Raw genomic sequence first — 21,125 nt, 5'->3', positions numbered from 1 at the left:
GGTGCTGGTTGAACTACCTCAATACAAGGATATATATATATAAATTATAAAATACACACACACACGGCGGTATTGAGGTGGTTAAACACATCCTGGCTGCTATACCAGCTGGGAGTGTGTGTAGATTTGTAAAGCCGTGTATAATCCATGTATACCATAATTTGCTGTCCTGTTGTGGGTGTTGCTAGGTGGGGGGGGGGGGGGGGGACTCGATGAACATCCGTTTGTATTATGTCACTTCCTGGTCCCACATGTTCGGCTGTCCTACTTCCTGGTTCATGACCTCTGGCCATGATTGGCTGGGGGCGCCATGACATCACTCCCACGCAAGCGCGCTGCCCACGGCACAGGGCTCTGAAGGAATGGCACGGGTGGCCGTTCCCTTAGAGCGCATGCGTCGATGATGTCATTGGCTGCATTAAAAGTAAATATCTTCTAGTGCAAGTTTAGGAGATATTTACAGTACCTATAGGTAAGTCTTTAATAAGGCTTACCTATAGGTACAAGTTATAAGAAAGGGTTTACAACCTCTTTAAAGTGTTCCCTATAGTAATTAAACCGCTTGCAGTGTTGCCGTTTTTACTGGCTCAGGCAAATGTAAGCTTGACATGTTTGGTATCTATTTACTTCGTGCAATCTCATCTTTTATATTTTACCAAAAAATTTAGTCACTTATTTTGCTTATGTGCCCTACTATTAACTCTTCAGTAAAAAAAAAAAAAAAAAAGTTTTTGTCTTTTGTAAATTGTTGTGCTAAAAGAACATAAAAAAAAAATTGGAACTACCACTATTTTATTCTCTAGGATATCTGCTTTCAAATATATAAGGTTTGGGGGTTTTAAGTCCTCTTTAGACCTAAAATAATTTATAATAGTAATAAATAAAATGTTAAAAAATGTAGTGTGTGGGTTTTTTTTTTTTTTTAATTAGCCATTTTGTATCTCATTTTCCACCTTTTTTCTATTACTATGGAGGCAGATGGCTTACTCAAAGAGTGTGAAAGCAAGTTACAGCATTGATACCCAAACATTTATATAGTTTTGTTGGTTAGTGATCGCTCCCTCCCTCTGCAGAGGCTCAGATCTTATTTTATCTCCTGAACAGGAATAGCCGCTCCAGCAGCATGACATCCAAGCAAGAAACGGACTCTGACACCCAGGAGCCCAGCAATTCGTCTGACAAGAGTGTTCCAGACTGCCCGCCACCCCGCCAGCCTACACCAGGCCCTCCGGTACCCCTCCCTAAAAAGCACCTCTCCTATGGAGATGGTGGGGAAATGGAGGCATCTGCCCTTCCTCCTCCCGACCCCTGGCTGGACTCTGCGGCCTCCCCCCCTTCTTCAGAGCCAGCACAGACAGGGGCATGCCGCAGGGATGGACATTGGTTCCTGAAACTCTTGCAGGCTGAGACCGAAAGACTTGAAGGCTGGTGCAAACAGATGCAGAAGGAGACTGGTGACAACAACCTTTGTGAAGAAGGTATGTACAATTCTATCTGATCATGTGTGGGTCATAGTCCTCCAGCACAATGGAACAAAGGCTGTTTAGAATTCTTCACCTTGGGTTTGCCAGGACAAGTTATAGGGGGGGGGGGGGGAAGAGTAGTTAAAATTTTTGTTAAACACAATTATTTTCATTGATTTTGGGGATTCCAATATCTGCATGGTCAACCTCCACCCAAAATTGCTATTTCAGTCCATTTTTGTTGCCATGCACCACCCAAATCTCATTTGTTGTATTACAAAAATGGTAAAGTAGACGTTATCCCAAGGTGGAAACTCTTAAAGTGGAAGTAAAGTCCAAAATCCTCAGGCAGGGATTTTATAAAAGAGACCCTAGAGGTCTGTCAGCGGCATGCACAGCTCAGACCACATTATGTGCTGCTGCGATGTGACTCCCATGTGCATGCGCGGGGGAGTGTCGTCACTGTGGCCGGGCCATTTAGAAGACCGCTTACGAAACCTGGAAGGAAGACCGAGCAAAGATGGAAGCGCCAGGAGAGCCATTACAGCGCAGCCCTGGAGGGCTCTGTTTGCAGGCAAGTCTGTCATAATGTATGCAGTGCATACTAGTACATTATTATTTAAATCTGAAGGGGACCATTTTTTAGCATTTGTATGGGGACTTTACTACATCTTTAAATGTCTGGGATTAATCATCCCCCTCTACCTTTTCTCCCTCATCAATCTTGTGGAAGTGCTGCTGGCTCTGGAAATAATGCATATGGAGCAAAGCATTGTGGGATACAAGAAACATAAAACGTGTCCTCCATCACCAGGATGCCGATTTCAGGCTCGGTGCAGAGTTCTGGTATAGGCAGTGGGCCAAATGAGCAGGAAGTTGCTGAGAAAAAGATATATGCCTTGGTTGCAAGTAAGGGGAAGTTTTTGGAAGCCATAAACTTATGGTTGGTATATTCAAATGAATAGGCAACATTCATTTACATAAGGTACAAAAGTGCCTTTTGTTATAGCATTATAGACAGGATTTTCCTTGATATTTAATAATTAAAATTTATTTTTTTTTTCTTTACAACTAATGCCTAGTACACACGATCAGAAAGTCGGATGACAAAAATTGCTTCCGAAGCGAGATTATCAATTTTTATCAGACGATACAATTTTTGTTATATCAGTACTGTATTCGTCGGGGGAAAAAAAAAAAATCGGAAGACCAGGACCATGCATGGTTGGAAATGAAAGAACACAATACAACACGTTACATCACTTCCGTAGTTGTATTCTGTCGTACGAGAATTTTCGTAACTTTAGAAACCTCTTTATTTTCGATCTGAGACTAGCCTGCGATAGAGAGAGGGAGAGAGCGAGAGCGGGAAATTTGCTGTCCCCTTTAAAATAACTCCACACACAGCCATTACTGTATAAACCGCTGGCAACAAATGTGAGTACGCCCCAATGTAATAAATTGGGCCCAAAGTGTCAATATATTGTGTGGCCACCATTCTTTTCCCTCTTGGGCATGGAGTCCACCAGAGCTTCACAGGTTGCCACTGGAGTCCTCTTCCACTCCTCCATGACGACATCACGGAGCTGGTGGATGTTAGAGACCTTGCGCTCTTCCACCTTCCGTTTGAGGATGCCCCACAGATGCTCAATAGGGTTTAGGTCTGGAGACATGCTTGGCCAGTCCATCACCTTTACCCTCAGCTTCTTTAGCAAGGCAGTGGTCGTCTTGGAGGTGTGTTTTGGGGTTGTTTAATGTTGGAATACTGCCCTGCGGCCCAGTCTTGGAAGGGAGGGGATCATGCTCTGCTTCAGTATGTCACAGTACATGTTGGCATTCATGGTTCCCTCGATGAACTGTAGCTCTCCAGTGCCGGCAGCAATCATGCAGCCCCAGACCATGACACTCCCACCACCATGCTTGACTGTAGACAAGACACACTTGTATTTGTACTCCTCACCTGGTTGCTGTCACACACGCTTGACCCCATCTGAACCAAATAAGTTTATCTAGGTCTCAACAGACCACAGGACATGGTTCCAGTAATGCAGCCATGCAGACCAATATGATGCAGTATACGGCGTATGGTCTGAGCACTGACAGGCTGACCCCCCCCCCCCCCCCCACCCCTTCAACCTCTGCAGTAATGCTGGCAGCACTCGTACGTCTATTTCCCAAAGACAACTTCTGGATATGATGCTGAGCACGTGCACTCAACTCCTTTGGTCGACAAAGGCGAGGTCTTAGTGGAACCTGTCCTGTTAAACCGCTGTATGGTCTTGGCCACCATGCTGCAGCTCAGTTTCAGCATCTTGGCAATCTTCTTATAGCCTAGGCCATCTTTTATGTAGAGCAACCATTCCTTTTTTCAGATCCTCAGAGTTCTTTGCCATTAGGTGCCATGTTGAACTTCCAGCGACCAGTATGGGAGAGTGAAAGCGATACACCAAATTCAACACACCTGCTCCCCATTCACACCTGAGACACCGGGGAGGACAAATGTCTAATTGTGACCAATTTTGGAAATTTTCACTTAGGGGTGTACTCACTTTTTGTTGCTAGTGGTTTAGACATTAACCACTTTAGCTCCAGTCACATTGCTGCTACTGCAGCAATGTGGCTCGTTCCCGTCCAGCGACGTAGACCTACGTCGCTGGACTCCGCCCCTTGTGGGCGGCGCGCGGGTGCCGCCGGAGGCTCGCTCCCGCTGTGTTCAGTCACAGCGGGAGTCGGGCCAGGGGAGGTCGGTCCCCGATCGTAGGGGAATCTAGTTTGGAGATCCGCCCGCCTGTGTAAACAGGGCGGGCGCATCTCCTAAGTGACAGGGAGTCACAGATCGGAGTGTTCAGCATAGCTGGACATCCGATCTGTCCCTGACTCTGTCACCTCCCCCCACACACGTTAGTAAGCACCAGGCATACATTAACCCCTCCCTCTCCAATAAAATTAACCCCTTCCCTGCCAGTGTCATTTTTACAGTAACAGTGCATATATATAGCACTGATTACTGCAGTAATGTCACTGGTACCCCCAAAAGTGTCAAAAATGTCAGTCAAGGGTCTGATCTGTCCGCCGCAATGTCGCAGTCCCGCAAAAAAAATCACAGATCGCCTCCATTACGCGTTAAAAAAAAAAAAAAAAACACCAAAAATCACAGAAATCTTTCCCTTTGTTAGTAAACGCAATAACTTTTGCGCAAACCAATCAAAATACGCTTATTGTGATTTTTTTTTTTTTTTACCAAACATGGGTAGCAGAAAACAAATTGGCCAAAAATTTAAAAAAAAAAATTGATTTTTGCATTTTTTTGGGGGGAATTTCATTTAAAAAAATGTTAAAAATATTGTTATTTTTTCAAAATAAACGCTATTTTTTTGTTTATAGCGCAAAAAGTAAAAATAGCACAGGTGATCAAATACCACCAAAAGAAAGCTCTGTTTGTGGGAAAAAAAGGACGTAAATTTTGTTTGGGTACGGCGTCGCACGACCGCGCAATTGTCAGTTAAAGTTGCACAGTGCCGAATCGCAAAAAGTGGCCTGGACGTAAGACGGCAAAATCCTCCGGTGGTAAAGTGGTTAATGGCTGTGTGTTGAGTTATTTTGAGGGGACAGCAAATTTACACTGTTAGGCTCCTTTCACACGGCCGCTCCGTGTGAAAGGTCCGCTGCGGGACTTTTTTTTTTTTTTTTACCACGGAGCGGATGACATTTCTGTCATCCGCTCCGTGTGCCCGCATATCATCCCATCCGTTTGCGGATGATATGCGGACATAATGTATGTCTATGGCACTGCGGATGTCAGCGGATGACACCGCTGACATCCGATTTTCCTTCCTTTCCGTTTTTTACACGGAAGAAAAAATGGGTTCTGTTCCATTTGTAAAAACGGAACAGAACTGAATGGAGGAAAATCGGGTGTCAGCGGATGGTATTCCGCTGACACCCGCAGTGCCATTCACTTACATTATGTCCGCAAATCATCCGCAAACGGATTGGATGATTTGCGGACACACGGAGCGGCCGTGTGAAAGGAGCCATATACAAGCTGTACACTCACTACTTTACATTGTAGCAAAGTGTCATTTCTTCAGTGTTGTCACATGAAAAGATAGAATAAAATACAAAAATGTGAGAGGTGTGTGATGTGTGTATAAAACTTTATATATGTATATAAATTTATTTTTTATATCCAAAGTAATTACGTTATTGCCTAAATTATGCTATCATTTGTCCCATTTTTAAAATGACACTAAAATTATTATTCTGGTACAATGCATTGCAAAGTTATTTAAAATGAAATAGTTGTTGGTTGTTTGTGTTTTTACAAATTTGTACCTTGTTAAAGAAAAAAAGTGTTAATGGTTAGAAAAATAAAGAATAAAATCGTCACGAAAATAGTTAAGGGGAGAAGGGGTTATTTTGGGCTGATTAGGGTAAATTAAGGGTTAATAGGATTTGAATATGGATACATTTTTAGTAATAACTTTTTTTTTTTTTTTCTTGTCAGGTAGCTTTACTTGACATATGCAGATTGATGTTAATTACTTTGATCTGCAGATATATGAAACAAAGTAGATGCAATAAATTTTCAACAATATTATACTGGGGTTGATTTACTAAAGGCAAATCCACTCTGCACTGCAGGTGCTCTTGGAAGTGCAGTCGCTGTAGATCTGAGAGGAAGATCTGAAAAGAGGGGAAGCTCTGCTGATTTCTATCATCCAATCACGTGCAAGCAAAAATGCTGTTTTTTATATTCCTTGCATGACCCCCTCGGATCTACAGCGACTGCACTTCCAAGTGCACTTGCAGTGTACAGTGGATTTGCCTTTAGGCTCCCTTCACATACTGGCGTATCAGATCGGGGAAGAATCGCTGCGATTCTGCCAGCGATCCCAAATCATTGCAAATCACGGGGCGCCCGTGTAATTCCCTTGACTTGCAATGACACTCCAAACGCAGCGCGATTCTGCTGAGATTGTCACCCGACAAATCGCGCAAACGAAATCGTGGGATGCCTGTTGTCCAAAAAAAGTTCTTATACTTTTTTGGGCAACAGGCGTCCCGCGATTCTGTTTGTAGCCCGACGAATCGCAGTAAAATTGCACAAACAGAATCGCGGGACGCCTGTTGCCCAAAAAAGTATAAGAATTTTTTTTGGACAACAGGCGTCCCACGATTTCGTTTGCGCGGTTTTACTGCAATTCGTCGGGCTACAATCACGGCAAAATCGCGCAGCCTTTGGGGTGCCATTGTAAGTCACTGGACACACACAGGCGTCCCGCGATTTACAATGGTTCTGGATCGTGGGCAGAATTGCGGCGGTCGGTGAGACGGTGTGTGAATGGAGCCTTGGTAAATTAACCCCGTTGTGTCGGTCTCCCCTCTTTATGGTGTTAACAGTCTGTCTTATTTGTTTCAAATTTTATAGCTGCTGCATTTACACAGCACCTCCTAGCTATCGTTTTGATAGTGGGGAATTGCCGACCGATTCGGGGGGGAGTGGCCATGGTACAGAAGGACAGGGTGTACGACAAAAAACGTGCTTTGATGAAGGGTTTTTTTTTTTTTGTTTTTTTGGGTATGTGTACTGTCCACAGCTGGTTGATCACTCCCTCTTTTGTTGCGATCCATCTTTTTCTTGCTAATCTAAAATCCATACACATTCCCAGCAATAAAGAAAAGCAATTACAGTAAATAATGGACACCAGATTGGTAACCACCCTTTTTTTTTGTATTCTGCTTGTCATTATTTATAGAATGCGGCACAATGTTCTGGGCTATATTACAAATGACCAGAAACCATAAATAAATGGCTAAATTATTCACTAACTGGTCCTTCCTGTGCTGCATATTTGTTATTCTGTGTTGAACCAAATTGGTGTAGTGCTGAGAAATGGAGAAATATTCGTATAAAGTACATTTCCAGCACATTTACCAGTAAAACTTGAGGCAGTTTGAGAATTTCTGATCTGGTTGTTCTGTAGGAAACAAATGTTAATGCAGCCAACTACTTGCTGACCTGCTGCTTTAAAGTATTCCAAGAACAAAAATGTAATGCATTGCAATTTACCGGTCCCAAGATGTGTTGGCAGCTTTAGTTTTACTTTTTTAGGGCTGGGTCTGCTCCATTAACCCCTGCTGCATCAGAAGGTCATGGTGGTGTAGGGGGGGGGGGGGGGATCTGAGGAGGATTATTACCAAAGCTGAAGACTTATGGGACACATGGCATCAATTGTAAATTATTTCTCTTTTTTAGATATTCATTTTTTCCAACTTGGGCTTAGTGTGGATTTTTTTTTTTTTTTCTTAACCACTTAAGCCCCGGAAGATTTTACCCCCTTCCTGACCAGGGGGTATTTTGCGATTCGGCACTGCGTGACTTTAACGGACAATTGCGCGGTCGTGCGACGCTGTACCTAAACGAATTTGACGTCCTTTTTTTCCCACAAACAGAGCTTTCTTTTGGTGGTATTTGATCACCTGTGCGATTTTTTGATCACGCGCTATAAACAAAAAAAGAGCATCAATTTTGCAAAAATAACAATATTTTTCACATTTTTTTATATGAAATTCCCCCAAAAAAAAAAGTAAAAATCAAAATTTTTTAAAATTTTCGGCCAATTTGTTTTATGCTACATATGTTTGGTAAAAAAAATCGCAAAAAGCGTATTTTGATTGGTTTGCGCAAAAGTTATCGCGTTTACTAACAAAGGGAAAGATTTTTGTCATTTTTGTTGTTTTTTTTTTTTTAACGCGTAATGGCGGCGATCTGCGATTTTTTTTTTTTTTTTTTGCGGTACTGCGACATTGGGGCGGACAGATCGGACCCTTGACTCACTGACATTTGTGACACTTTTGGGGTTACCAGTGACATTTCTACAGTAATCAGTGCTATACATATGCACTGTTACTGTAAAAATACACTGGTTGTGAAGGGGTTAACTTTATTTGGAAGGGAGGGGCTGTGTGTATCCCTAGGGGCGTGCTTTCTACTGTGATTGGCTGTGGGTTGAGCTGTAAGGACACTGATCAACGGATCTACATACTAGATCCGTTTTATCAGTGTCTTTACAGCGAGGAGAATGACAGGTGGCTTGTTTACACAAGCTGCCTGACATTCTCCCTCTCCCCCGCCGATCGCCGAGTGACCGGCGGACATCGGGTCCGCTGGTCACACGCGCGGGGGGGGGTCCGTGACCACGCGGGAGCGCGCCTCCGGGGGCGCGCGCTCGCTCCCTAGACCCTCACAAGCTAGTGACGTAGCCTTACGTCACTTTGCCTGTGAGGGGCTGACTGCCGACGTAGATCGGCGTTAGGCAGTCGGCAAGTGGTTAAGCATTACCAGTCCTAAAAATGTCCCCTCCCCATTCCTGCAGAAGAAGGGGTTTGGTTCTTCAAGCCAAAAAAGGAAAGTGGGATTTTGTAGGCAAATTTATAATATAAAATATAGGTTTATTGATAAAATACATAAAACAAGAAGCGGAAGGTAATATAATGCATGATCATACAGGTACTATGCATAAATAACACAGTCAACGTTGTGAACTATTATACTTGTAACTCGGAGTGGTGATTCCCGGTTGTAGAAACTGGGGTTCCGACGCGTTTCGGCATTTGTATGTACATAAGATGCAGAAGTGATTGCCCCCATGGGTCAGTGGGAGGGGGCAATCACTTCTGCATCTTAGGTACACAACTAGAAAAAACGATGTGATTATATTGAATGTTTTTTTTTTCAGCACAATTGTCACTAATTTTCTGCTATTTTCCTCACTTTCTCACTTTATAGAGTATGGTGATTTTTTTCCTTGATAAAGGCTATTATATAAATGCCGAAACGCGTCGGAACCCCAGTTTCTACAACTGGGAATCACCACTCCGAGTTACAAGTATAATAGTTCACAACGTTGACTGTGTTATTTATGCATAGTATCTGTATGATCATGCATTATATTTACCTTCCGCTTTTTGTTTGATGTATTTTATCAATAAACCTATATTTTATATTATAAATTTGCCTACAAAATCCCACTTTCCTTTTTTGGCTTGAGGAACCAAACCCCTTCTTCTGCATCTATACCAGGGATGATGGCAACCCAATCTACCTTATTACATTATATCTCTAAAACCCTACCCTGACCCTCCCCATTCATAACACCTATACTGACTAACGTGAAGGAAGATGTGTATACTTCCATATAAGTCCACTTTTGTCTGGTCATGTGATCCAGCTTCCCTTTGTCAGCCAGCGGCAGCTCCAGGGCAGAGGGGGGCGCACCAACAGCTGAGAAATGGGAGCCTGGTGTGATGTCACCACTTCCAGACATCCCCAGCCGTTGTCAAGCACTCTCTCTCTCTTCTCCCCTGCAGCCGCTGCTGGCTGACACAGGAACATGTGACCGAACTGGAGCGGGCAGGGAAGAGGTAAATATATACATCTTTTAGACATGTTAGTCAGCATAGGTGTTCGGAATGGGGAGGAGACATTTTTAAGACTAGTTGAATTGATGCTGGAATTCTACTTTAGCCACTTGACCTCCGGAAGGTTTTCCCCCCTTTTATGACAAGGCCATTGTTTGCGATACGGCACGGTTACTTTAACTGACAATTGCACGATAATGCAAAACTGTACTCCAAATGTATTTCTCTTTCAATCGACGGACACAGTGCTCCATAAATCATAACTACTGGGTTGTATTGCCTCCTCCAGGAGTAGGACTAGGCAGAACAAAAAAAACCCCTGGCTACGCCCATGGGCCATCCTCCGCTTGGTATATAAGCCCCCTCACTGCTCTAGGTAATCAGTTTTAAGGACCTATGCCTTTTTTTTTTTTTTTCTTCTCTCTGGAGATCTCCAATCAACTGCCGGGCTGGACAATGAATGGGCTGAATAATCTAGATCCAGTGGTTCGCCCAGCCAGCACGTGCAGACCGCTGGCCCGCAAGTTAAAGTGGAGTTCCACCCATTTTTGGAACTTTAGATCTTTGTAATCCCCTTTAAAACGGCTTTTACCAATGGAAACTTTTTTTTTTTTTTGCTAGTAAATACCTTAATTTCGGCTTTATTCCTCCTCTCCTCACTTCCTGGTCCGATCGGCGATGACGTCATTCGGCGATCCGCAGTGTCTGCTGGGATGTATTCTATTCCAGAAATCTCAGTAGCTGTATCTGTACTGAGCCGTGCCTGCCCCGCCTCCGCCCCGCCTCCTCTCAATGAATTGCATTGTATGAATGTATTAAGGCTGTTCTCTGCCCAGCCTCCGCCCCGCCTCCTCTCAATACAACTCAATGAGAGGAGGCGGGGTGGAGGCGGGGCAGAGAACAGCCTTAATACATTCATACAATGCAACTGAATGAGAGGAGGCGGGGCGGAGGCGGGGCAGGCACGGCTCAGTACAGATACAGCTACTGAGATTTCTGGAATAGAATACATCCCAGCAGACACTGCGGATCGCCGAATGACGTCATCGCCGATCGGACCAGGAAGTGAGGAGAGGAGGAATAAAGCCGAAATTAAGGTATTTACTAGCAAAAAAAAAAAAAAAAAAAAGTTTCCATTGGTAAAAGCCGTTTTAAAGGGGATTACAAAGATCTATGTATTCCAACCTATTAAAAATGGGTGGAACTCCGCTTTAAATGTCTTGCAGGGTCGCATACGACCAGGCTTTGGTCTGAGTCACAGCGGTCTCTTAGTCGACAGCTCCCCTACTTCGGTGGCAAGGATTCTGTCTGGAGCGTTACCCACACCATGGAAGTACAGTCCACCCTCTCCCCTTTTTTGGTGTTTTCTTTTTTTTTTTTTTTTTTTTTTTACGTGGACGTGGGTAACCTCCAGGGACGGTTGGACCTTCCTGCAGGTTCCCTCCTCCCATCCTTAAATCCCACATTGAGCTGGGTTTCCCCCACTCCTTTTCCCCCCTGTCTGGACCTGGAGTATGTTGGGGGGGGCCCCAGGGCAGAGGATGCAGCAGACACCCCTGAGGTCACCCCCCCCCCCCCCCCCCCCCCCACTATCCCCACTCAGTAAGGGTCCTGGGATAATGTGCGTCCTGCCTTGGTAGTCATGAGGGGTCCTAGAGTAGGAGACCCCTAGGTGCATGCCTTATTTGCAGTGTGGGTATAATGCAGGGGGTCCCAGTGCAGAGTGCGCTGCGGAGTCTCCCCTAAACGTGTGTCCCTTCAGGGGGGTCCCCTTGCAGACGATGTAGCGTTGAAGAAGGCGCAGGGAGGTTCCTAGAAGCATAGTTTAGCATCTGTAGCTGATGGCGGCTATTTTCCCTTAGTCGGGCAGGTGGCCATGTTTGTGTAGCCCAATGATGTCACAGGGGCCATTTTCCCTTAGTCCGGGAGGCACTGCTGATGACCGAAGTCTTGTGGGGATGCCGAAGCTCCTCCTCGTACTCCTCAGTTTCCTCTTCCTGTGCCTGGGACATATGAACAGGGATGGCTTCTCCATGATGCTGCATTTGAATTCTTAGCGCTTCCATGGTAGGGGGAGTCCTTGGGCATCCCTGTTATCTCGCTCTCTGCTAATAGGTACCCTGAGCCTTGAGGGGATCCTTTAGTGGTGCCAAAAGATGTTTTTGCACTGGAAGGTCTTCCTTTCCTTTATGGAGCCCTGGGGTCGCATCTTCCCCACTGACCCCCTCATGGAGTTGGCAGGTCCCTCGGAACCCCAGCTTCCCATGGTTACCCTGACAGCGGTCCTGCAGTCCTTAGTGTCCCAGGTGGAAGTGGCGTGTGGTCAAAGGCCCAGGAGGAAGTGTCCCCCCGTTTTCCCCTGCTCAGTCTGTCTCCTCTGTTTCTGAGCCTGATGCCGCTGGGGGCTCGGCCCGTCCTGTCGGGCCTATTATCACACCCCCAGATCCATCCAATAGTGAGGATGATTCCTCCATGGTCGCAAGTCTCACGCACTTATCACTGCAGTGCGTGAGACTTTAAAAAGGAGGATGCGGCTGATGTAGCCACGAACGTGGCTGTATCGTTTGGTACGCATAAGTCTCCTTGTACTCCAAAGGTGTTTCTTTATGTGCCTTATTTTGACAGGTTTTCCTGTAAGGAATGGGGAACAACCAAAATTACACTTTGTGGTCCCCAACATTTTGCTGTACAATACCCTTTTGAGGAATCCCTTTTAAAAAAGTGGACTAGTTCACCAGTGGTGGACCCTCCTGTTTTTAGGTTGAATAAAGCAACCATAATCCCCATCCTTTAAGGACCCGGCTGACAAAGCGGAGGATATGGCACTTAGCATGTTTACTATGGCTGGTTCGGCATTGCGGCCAGTCTTTGCCTCAGCCCTGGTTTCTCAGACCCTAACTGAATGGGCCAAGCTTTTGCACCAGGGCCTGGGGAGTGAACCGGTCCCTGCTGCTTATGTTGATTTAGCGGACCAGTTGGTCCATGAGCTGCAGATTAGTTGTGATGCAGCTTTGGATATAGCTTCTGTGCTGTACAAACTTTCTGCTTCAGTGGTGGTGATTAGGCGCTTGCTGTGGCTTAAGAATTGCTCTGCAGACCAAGCCTCTAAGAAAGCTTGCACTGATCTGCTCTTTCAAGGCAATCACCTGTTTGGGGCTACCCTGGATGACCTCATTAAGGGTATCATTGGGAAGGGGGGGGGATTACCTTCCTGCCACAGTCAAGGTAAAGGAAGGAGCCTCGCTGCAGACATTGGCCATCCTTCTCAGCCAATTTTGTGCTTCTGGGATGGAGATTAAGGGAAATAGATCTTTTAAATCTTAGTTACATAGTTACATAGTTACATAGTTAGTGAGGCTGAAAAAAGACACAAGTCCATCCAGTTCAACCTATGATGTGTGTGTGTGTTTGCTAACCGTACATTGTATACCCCTGTATGTTGTGGTCTTTAAGGTGTCCATCCAATAGTTTTTTGAAACTATCAAGGCTCCCCGCTGATACGACTGCTTGCGGAAGAGAATTCCACATCCTTACTACTCTTACAGTGAAGAACCCCTTACGCACTTTAAGGTTAAACCGCCTTTCCTCAAGTTTTAGTGAGTGGCCACGTGTCTTATTGTATTCCCTTACTCTGAATAGTTTGTTCCTTATGCTAGAGTCGCCAGTACAGTATTTGTACATTGATATCATATCCCCCCTCAATCGTCTCTTCTCCAGAGAGAATAAGTTCAGTGCTTGTAGTCTTTCCTCATAGCTGATGTCCTCCATTCCCCTAATTATTTTTGTTGCCCTTCTCTGGACTTTCTCCAGTTCCAGCACATCCTTCCTGAGGACCGGTGCCCAGAACTGGACAGCATACTCCAGATGTGGCCGGACCAGAGTTTTGTAGAGTGGAAGAATAATCTCTTTATTTCTGGAGTGAATCCCCTTTTTTATACAACCCAGTATTCTGTTGGCTTTGCTTGCAGCGGCTTGGCATTGCATGCCACTTCCAAGCCTGTTGTCTACCAGTACCCCCAGGTCCCTTTCCATCCTAGACTCACCCAGAGGTTCCCCCCCTAGTGAGTAGCTTGCTTTCTGGTTACTGGCCCCCAAGTGCATTACTTTACATTTTTCTACATTAAACCTCATCTGCCATGTAGTTGCCCACCCCGTTATTTTGTTCAGGTCTGCTTGCAAGATTTCCACATCCTGTATAGAAGATATTGGCATGCCTAATTTAGTATCATCTGCAAATACTGAGATTGTACTAGATATCCCCTCCTCTAGATCATTTATGAATAAATTAAACAGGATTGGTCCCAGGACAGAACCCTGGGGGACCCCACTTTCTACACCCGCCCACTCAGAGTACTCCCCATTAATCACCACCCTCTGGACTCTCCCCTGGAGCCAGTTCTCTATCCAGGTACTCACCTTATGGTCCATACCTACCTTCCTTAGTTTGTACAGTAAGCGTTTGTGGGGAACGGTGTCAAAGGCCTTTGCAAAGTCCAGATACACCACATCCACAGGCTTACCTTTATCTAAGTGGCAGCTCACTTCATCGTAGAAGGTTAATAGATTGGTTTGGCATGAACGATTTTTCATGAATCCATGCTGATTACTACTTATAATACCGTTTTCATTACTAAAGTCTTGTATGTGGTCCCTTATCATCCCCTCCAAAATTTTGCAGACTACTGATGTTAGGCTGACCGGCCTATAGTTACCCGGGATATATCTCGGCCCCTTTTTAAATATTGGTACCACGTTGGCTTTTTTCCAATCAGCTGGCACCATACCTGTCTGTAAACTATCCTTAAAGATCAAGAATAATGGTCTGGCAATCACCTGGCTGAGCTCATTAAGAACCCTTGGGTGCAAGCCATCCGGTCCCGGGGATTTATTTATGTTAAGTTTCTCTAGTTTAGCTCTAAGTCTATCCTCTGTTAGCCATGGCGGCACTTCCTGAGGTGTATTATTTAGTTCGGCCTTACAAGCTGGGTTCGTGTAGCCCCCCGATTCCTTTGTGAAGACTGAAGAAAAGAAATTATTTAACACTTCCGCCTTTTCTCTGTCCTCTGTGGCCATTTTTCCTTTATCATCTTTTATGGGGCCAATGTGTTCTGGCCTCGCTTTCTTACTGTTTATATACTTAAAGAACTTCTTGGGGTTCTTTTTACTCTCCTCCGCTATATGTCTCTCGTGTTCTATTTTAGCCGCCCTGATTTCATCTTTACATTTCTTATTACACTCTTTGTAGTGCTTAAATGCTGCCAATGACCCCTCAGTCTTGTATTTTTTGAAGGCCTTTTCTTTAGCTCTAATATACATTTTTATGTTGGAGTTTAGCCACCCAGGGTTTAGTTTTGCTCTTTTAAATTTATTTCCCTGTGGAATGCACTGGCCCACCCCCTTGTTAAGTATGCTCTTGAAGCACTCCCATTTTTCCTCCGTGTTCTTTGTTCCCAGGGTTCTATCCCATTTGATATTTTCTAGCAGCGAGCGCAGTTTAGGGAAATTGGCTCTTTTGAAATTCAGTGTCCTTATATTACCCTTGTGTTTCCTATTACTGTAATTAATACTGAAACCAATTGACCTATGGTCACTGTTCCCTAAGTTGTCCCGTATTTCTATATCCGTGAGCAGGTCTGTATTGTTGGTAATCAGTAGGTCAAGTACCGCATTGTTTCTTGTCGGTGCATTCACCATCTGACCCATGAAATTGTCCTGCAAAACATTTAGGAACTGCCTAGCCTTGGCTGAATGCGCGGTTCCTTCTGCCCAGTCTATATCAGGATAATTAAAGTCCCCCATTATAATGACATTTCCCATCCTTGCTGCCAATCCTATCTGTAACATGAGGTCCACCTCCCCCTCCTCCCTCTGGTTGGGGGGCCTATAGCATACGCCCAATATTACCTTCCCCACCGTGCCTTCCCTTTGAAGCTCTACCCATAGGGATTCTGCTTCGTCCATAGCTCCATTATTAATATCATCCCTTATATTTACCTGTATACTGTTCTTAATATACAAACATACCCCTCCCCCTTTTTTACCCTCTCTATCTCTGCGATAAAGGGAATACCCCTGAATGGTCGCCATCCAGTCATGAGAGCTGTCAAACCAAGTCTCAGTTATCCCCACAAAATCTAAGTCCTCCTCAAACATCAGCAGCTCCAGCTCTCCCATCTTGTTGGCCAGGCTTCTGGCATTGGTATATAAGCCTCGTAATTTTGATGTTTTTAGGCTGCTCTCTTGATTTTTCCCCGTACCCACCCTGGGTATAGGAGCTCCGAACACCCTACCGCTAATGCCCCCATTTCTGCCCTCTGAAGCTTGCTTTCCACTGGCTAATTCTACATCTGTACCCTCCCCCCCATTCCCTAGTTTAAAAGCCCCTCTAACTTTTTGGCCATCCTCGCACCCAGTACGGCTGCACCCACCCCATTTAGGTGCAATCCGTCCCTACCAAAGAGCCGGTGACCGACTGAGAAGACGGCCCAGTTCTCCAGGAACCCGAAACCCTCCTTACTACACCAGCTCCTCAGCCACTCGTTAACTTCCCTAATCTCCCGCTGCCTCTCTGGTGTGGCTCGAGGTACAGGTAGTATTTCGGAAAATACTACCTTGGAGGTCCTAGTCCTCAACTTAGCGCCTAAGTCCCTGAAATCGTTTAGGACTCTCCGTCTTCCTCTGCCTATGTCATTGGTACCCACGTGTACCATGACAGCTGGGTCTTCCCCAGCCCCACCCAATAATCTGTTCACCCGATCCGCGATGTGCCGAACCCGAGCGCCCGGCAAACAACAGACTGTTCGGCGCACACGGTCTTTGTCACAGATTACACTGTCTGCCCTTCTAATAATTGAGTCCCCTACCACCAGCACCTGTCTATCCTTTCCCTTTCTCCCGGCCTCACTGGAGGAGTTCTTCCCCTGGCAGCTAGGGGTGTCGCTCTGCTCCAGCAATGCTGGTCCCTGACTGGTTTCCCCAACATCACACAACGGGGCGTATCTATTGGGGTGCTCCAGCCCAGGATCAGCCTCCTTGACTTGTCCCCTTCTACCCCTCCTAACTGTCACCCCTCTGCTCTGCTCTGATGCCTGCACCTCCGATACTCCGCCCACCTCTGTGCAGGCCCCTGTCTGCACCTGATTGGTACAATCCTGGCTCTCCTCCGGTATGGACATTCGTCTCAGTGTTGCCAGCTGCTTCCCTAGATTCAGGACCTGAGCTTCCAGGGAAGCAACGTGCTCACATTTTGCGCATTTGTATTCGCCCTCGATCGCATGACCGAGGAACGCATACATATCACAAGATGTACACCGAGTCGCATCTCCACACCCGCCGGGCATTGTACCTACTATCTAATCTAATGGGGATTCAGCGATTTAAGTCTATCCTATGTGGCTATTTCCTGGCTTCCTAACGCTACCTTCTCACCCTCTGGTATTCCGCTCCACTCACTTGACACCGGTCAGTCACCCAACACTCACAATCTCACAGCCCGGTCAGACGCACAACGCTGAGTCGCACGGCCCGGTCAGACGCACAACACTAAGTCGCACAGCCCGGTCAGACGCACAACACTAAGTCGCACAGCCCGGTCAGACGCACAACATTCAGTCGCACAGCCCGGTCAGACGCACAACACCGAGTCGCAGAGTCCCCGAGAGGTTCCAAGCAACCTTGGTCTGGTAAGCCTAGAGCTAGCTTCTCTGGACCAGCATGAAGGTCTGCCCTCACCCATTATTGGTTTGGGGGGGGACATCTCTACTGGTTTCCGGCCCTGTGGTCTTCTTTTTTGCGCATCAAGGAGATCCGTGAAATGTTTGTTTTGGGGTACCCAGAAAGGGGGGCAAAGTACAGATTTATTTCCCGCAAAGGTTCAGGTAATGTCCGAACTACCTAAGGTCCCCCCTATCCCTTTCCAGGGAATTGAATTGCCTAGGTCTGATTTTAATTCTGACCTGGGTGGTCCTTCCTCTGGACAAATTTCATGATCCACAGGCCGTGATTCACCGGCTGCTGTCATACCGTTAGTTCTCTCTCCCGATTTGCATACAGGTTCGGAGTATCCACCTTCAAGACAGTTCTGTTTGCACAGTCCTACATGCAGCTCCTTTAGCAGGTTCGGCTCCACAGGAGGGTACCAAAGTTCATGGCGAGATCACGGGTTCCTCTGGCAGACGCCGCAGCCGTCCGAGGGCCAGTATCATCCTCGGCTGAAACTTCTTCTGCAGTTCCTGCGAAGAATCAAGAGCAAGGATCTTCCAATCATAAACGTCCCTTGGGGGGGCATCCTCTCAGAGAAGACTAGTTGTCCCAAGGGCTAATCTACCATCATGCTTTGCAGTCGTTGGTTTTAATGGCTTGGCTATTGAAAGCCAGGTACTGAGAGATAGAGGTTTGTCTGGATCAGTGATCCCTGCTATGGTGAAGGTGAGGAAGTAGTCTTCCAGCAAGATATAACATATGTGGAAAGCACACATTTCTTGGTGTGAGGCGATTGGCGCTTATCCTCGATCCTTTTCTGTGGCTCAAATCCTAATCTTACTTCAACGGGGCATTGATCAGAATTTGGCCTTGAGGTACTATCAAGGGCCAGGTTTCTGCCTTGGTAATCTTCTTTCAGCAAACCCTAGCCATGCACTCTTTAGTTCGTACCTTCATTCAGGGGGTTCGACATGTGGCTCCACCTGTACGGTCTTTTGCCACCATGGGATTTAAAGTTAGTGCTTTCGTTTCTCCAGAAACCTCCATTTGAGAATATTCTGGAGATTCTTGTCTGCGTTATCCCAGAAGGTGACATTCTTGGTGGCTATTCCTCGGCCCGCAGGGTATCGGAATTGGCGGGATTATCCTGTCGCAGTCCCTATTTGGTGGTCCATAGGGATAAAGTGGTTCTTTGTCTCTGTCCATCATTCCTTCCCAAAGTTGTCTCTGACTTCCATTTGAATGGGGACATTGTATTGCCTTCCTTGTGTCCTAAGCGGCTCATCCCAAAGAATTTGCTTTGCATACCTTGAATGTGGTTTGTACGATTTCGGGTGCATCTGGCAGCTACTGTGTCCTTTCGGAGGTCAGACTCTTTTTGTGGTTACTGACGGACCAAGAAAAGGGCTGGCTGCTTCTTCGGCTACCATTTCCAGTTGGATCAGACAGATGGTGACTCAGGCCTGTTCCATTAAAGATCAGGTTCCACCTTTCCTTGTCATGGCACATTCTACTAAGGCACTCTATTCCTGTGTCCTGGTTAAGGGAACCTATGTTTAGCCTTGGGTTATTTTCCCCAACCCCTCATTTTCCTTTTGGCACTGCTTTTGGACATCCCAGTAATTATGATTTATAGAGCGTTGTTAGTCGATGAACGAAAGAGAAAATGGGATTTTTGTACTTACTGTCTATCTAATCTATTTCTCTGAATTCGACGGGCACCGCACCCACCCCTCTAAGGAGCCTTGATACTTCTAATACTGCTTGCTACTAAACTGATTACCTAGAGCAGAGAGGCGGGTTATATACCAAGCTGAGGACAGGCCATGGGCATAACCAGATGTTTTATGTTCTGCCTGGTCCTACTCCTGGAGGAGGCAGTATAACCCATTAGGTATGATTTATGGAGCGCTGTGTCTGACGATGAACTCAAAAATCCCATTATCCTTTTTTCCCTACAAATAGAGATTTCTTTTGGTGGTATATGATCATCACAGTGTTTTATTTCCTCCCCCCACCCGACCATTTTGGTAATTTTTTTTAACTTTTTTGCTATAAAACCCATCCAATAATAAAAAAAAAAAAATTGAAAACCTTTCTTCATAAATTTAAGCCAGTATGCTTCTCTATCTATCTATCTATCTATCTATCTATCTATCTATCTATCTATCTATCTATCTATCTATCTATCTATCTATCTATCTATCTATCTATCTATCATGTATAAATGTGTATGTATGTATGTATGTGTATATATATATATATATATATATATATCTCCCAATAAGCGTATATTGATTGTAGAAACTTTTGTGCAAAAATCAAACTATGGTGTTTTTATACTGGAATATTTATTTATTTTTTTTAATACTAGCAATGGTAGCGATCAGCGACTTATAGCAGAACTGCAATATTGCAGCAGACAGTTGGACACTAACTGACCCTTTATGAGAACCAGTGACCCTAATACAGTGATCAGTACTAAAAATATGCACGGTCACTGGACTAATGACACTGGCTGAAAAGGCTTTCAACATCTAGGGTGATCAAAGGGTTAGCTGTGTGCCGAACAATTATTTTACTGTACTGTGTGTGCTGCTTTTTCTCAGGGAAGTGATGGATTTTTTTCCCTGCTTTGCATGCCTTCCCCCCCGCCTTGTCAGAAAGGAGATCTACCTTGTTTACATAGGCAGATCCCTATTCTGTGTCTCTGCCTGACGATCTGCGGGTGCGTGAGTAATCACAGCAAAAGTGGCCAGTTGTTTGTAATTTCAGAAGTCATTTTCAATAGGTTTTATTTTTAGATCTGCAGCTATATTAAAGAATACTTGACATTTCTGGCATGAAAGTCCCTTCCAGTTACAGGGTAAAAAAAGCTCTGTCCCGGTCTCCCAATATTGCACCTGCATTGTCAGAGGCTCGCAATGGAGACTATAAATAGCCGTGCCAACACTTACCAACGTTTGACTGTTGGCAGAATCGGGAACCCCACACTGAGAAATCCCATGCAACAATCATGTAGGAAGGAAGTGGCTGCAAAGCGACTGCAGGGGATGGGCAGTGTTTGGTAGGCAACAAAAGAGAACAGTAATGTTGAGGATGCATGTTGCTTTGGCAAACAAACTGTCATTTGATTATGGTTTTCATGTTCTTTAAGCCTCTGAGATTTCCAAATGCGTCCACTCCCTCCAGTGCCCTCCGCTTGGCAGAGGAAAATCCTGGCCTATCACTAGGGACCAATTAGAGTGGTCTCCTGGGTAAATGATCACTGTAGCAACCAGTTGTCACAATGGTTCAGCATGTCTCTATAATCCTTTATGAAGTTACACCTCTGCAGGCCTGCTTGTGTAGATCAGAGGGTGTACTGTAATCTTTTCCTGATAGAAGCTGCAGCGACTCCCTATAGCGATGTAATGACATACACCATATATTATTCTGATAGGGATTTGCAACTATTTACCCCTTATTAATCAGAATTTACTTCTAATTTACCTCTCTTCCCAATTGTGGCCATAATTAGTTTTTTTTTTTTTTTTT

At 45.3% G+C, this 21,125-nt stretch overlaps 1 protein-coding gene across 1 annotated transcript in view; it reads left to right on the top strand.

The window, feature by feature from the left end:
* DLGAP4 (DLG associated protein 4) overlaps positions 1-21,125 on the top strand; it is a 329,035-nt gene that overhangs the window by 273,733 nt on the left and 34,177 nt on the right. The window contains exon 9 of the mRNA XM_082272050.1: positions 1,105-1,478. Coding sequence (XP_082128176.1) covers positions 1,105-1,478 — 374 coding nt within the window. The remainder of the gene's footprint in view (positions 1-1,104; positions 1,479-21,125) is intronic.

Source organism: Pelophylax lessonae, assembly GCF_965119305.1.
Source record: "Pelophylax lessonae genome assembly, chromosome: 11".
NCBI lineage: Eukaryota > Metazoa > Chordata > Amphibia > Anura > Ranidae > Pelophylax > Pelophylax lessonae.
The sequence above is the reverse complement of the archived record's forward strand: the minus strand, read 5'-3'. Positions and strand labels throughout refer to the sequence as shown.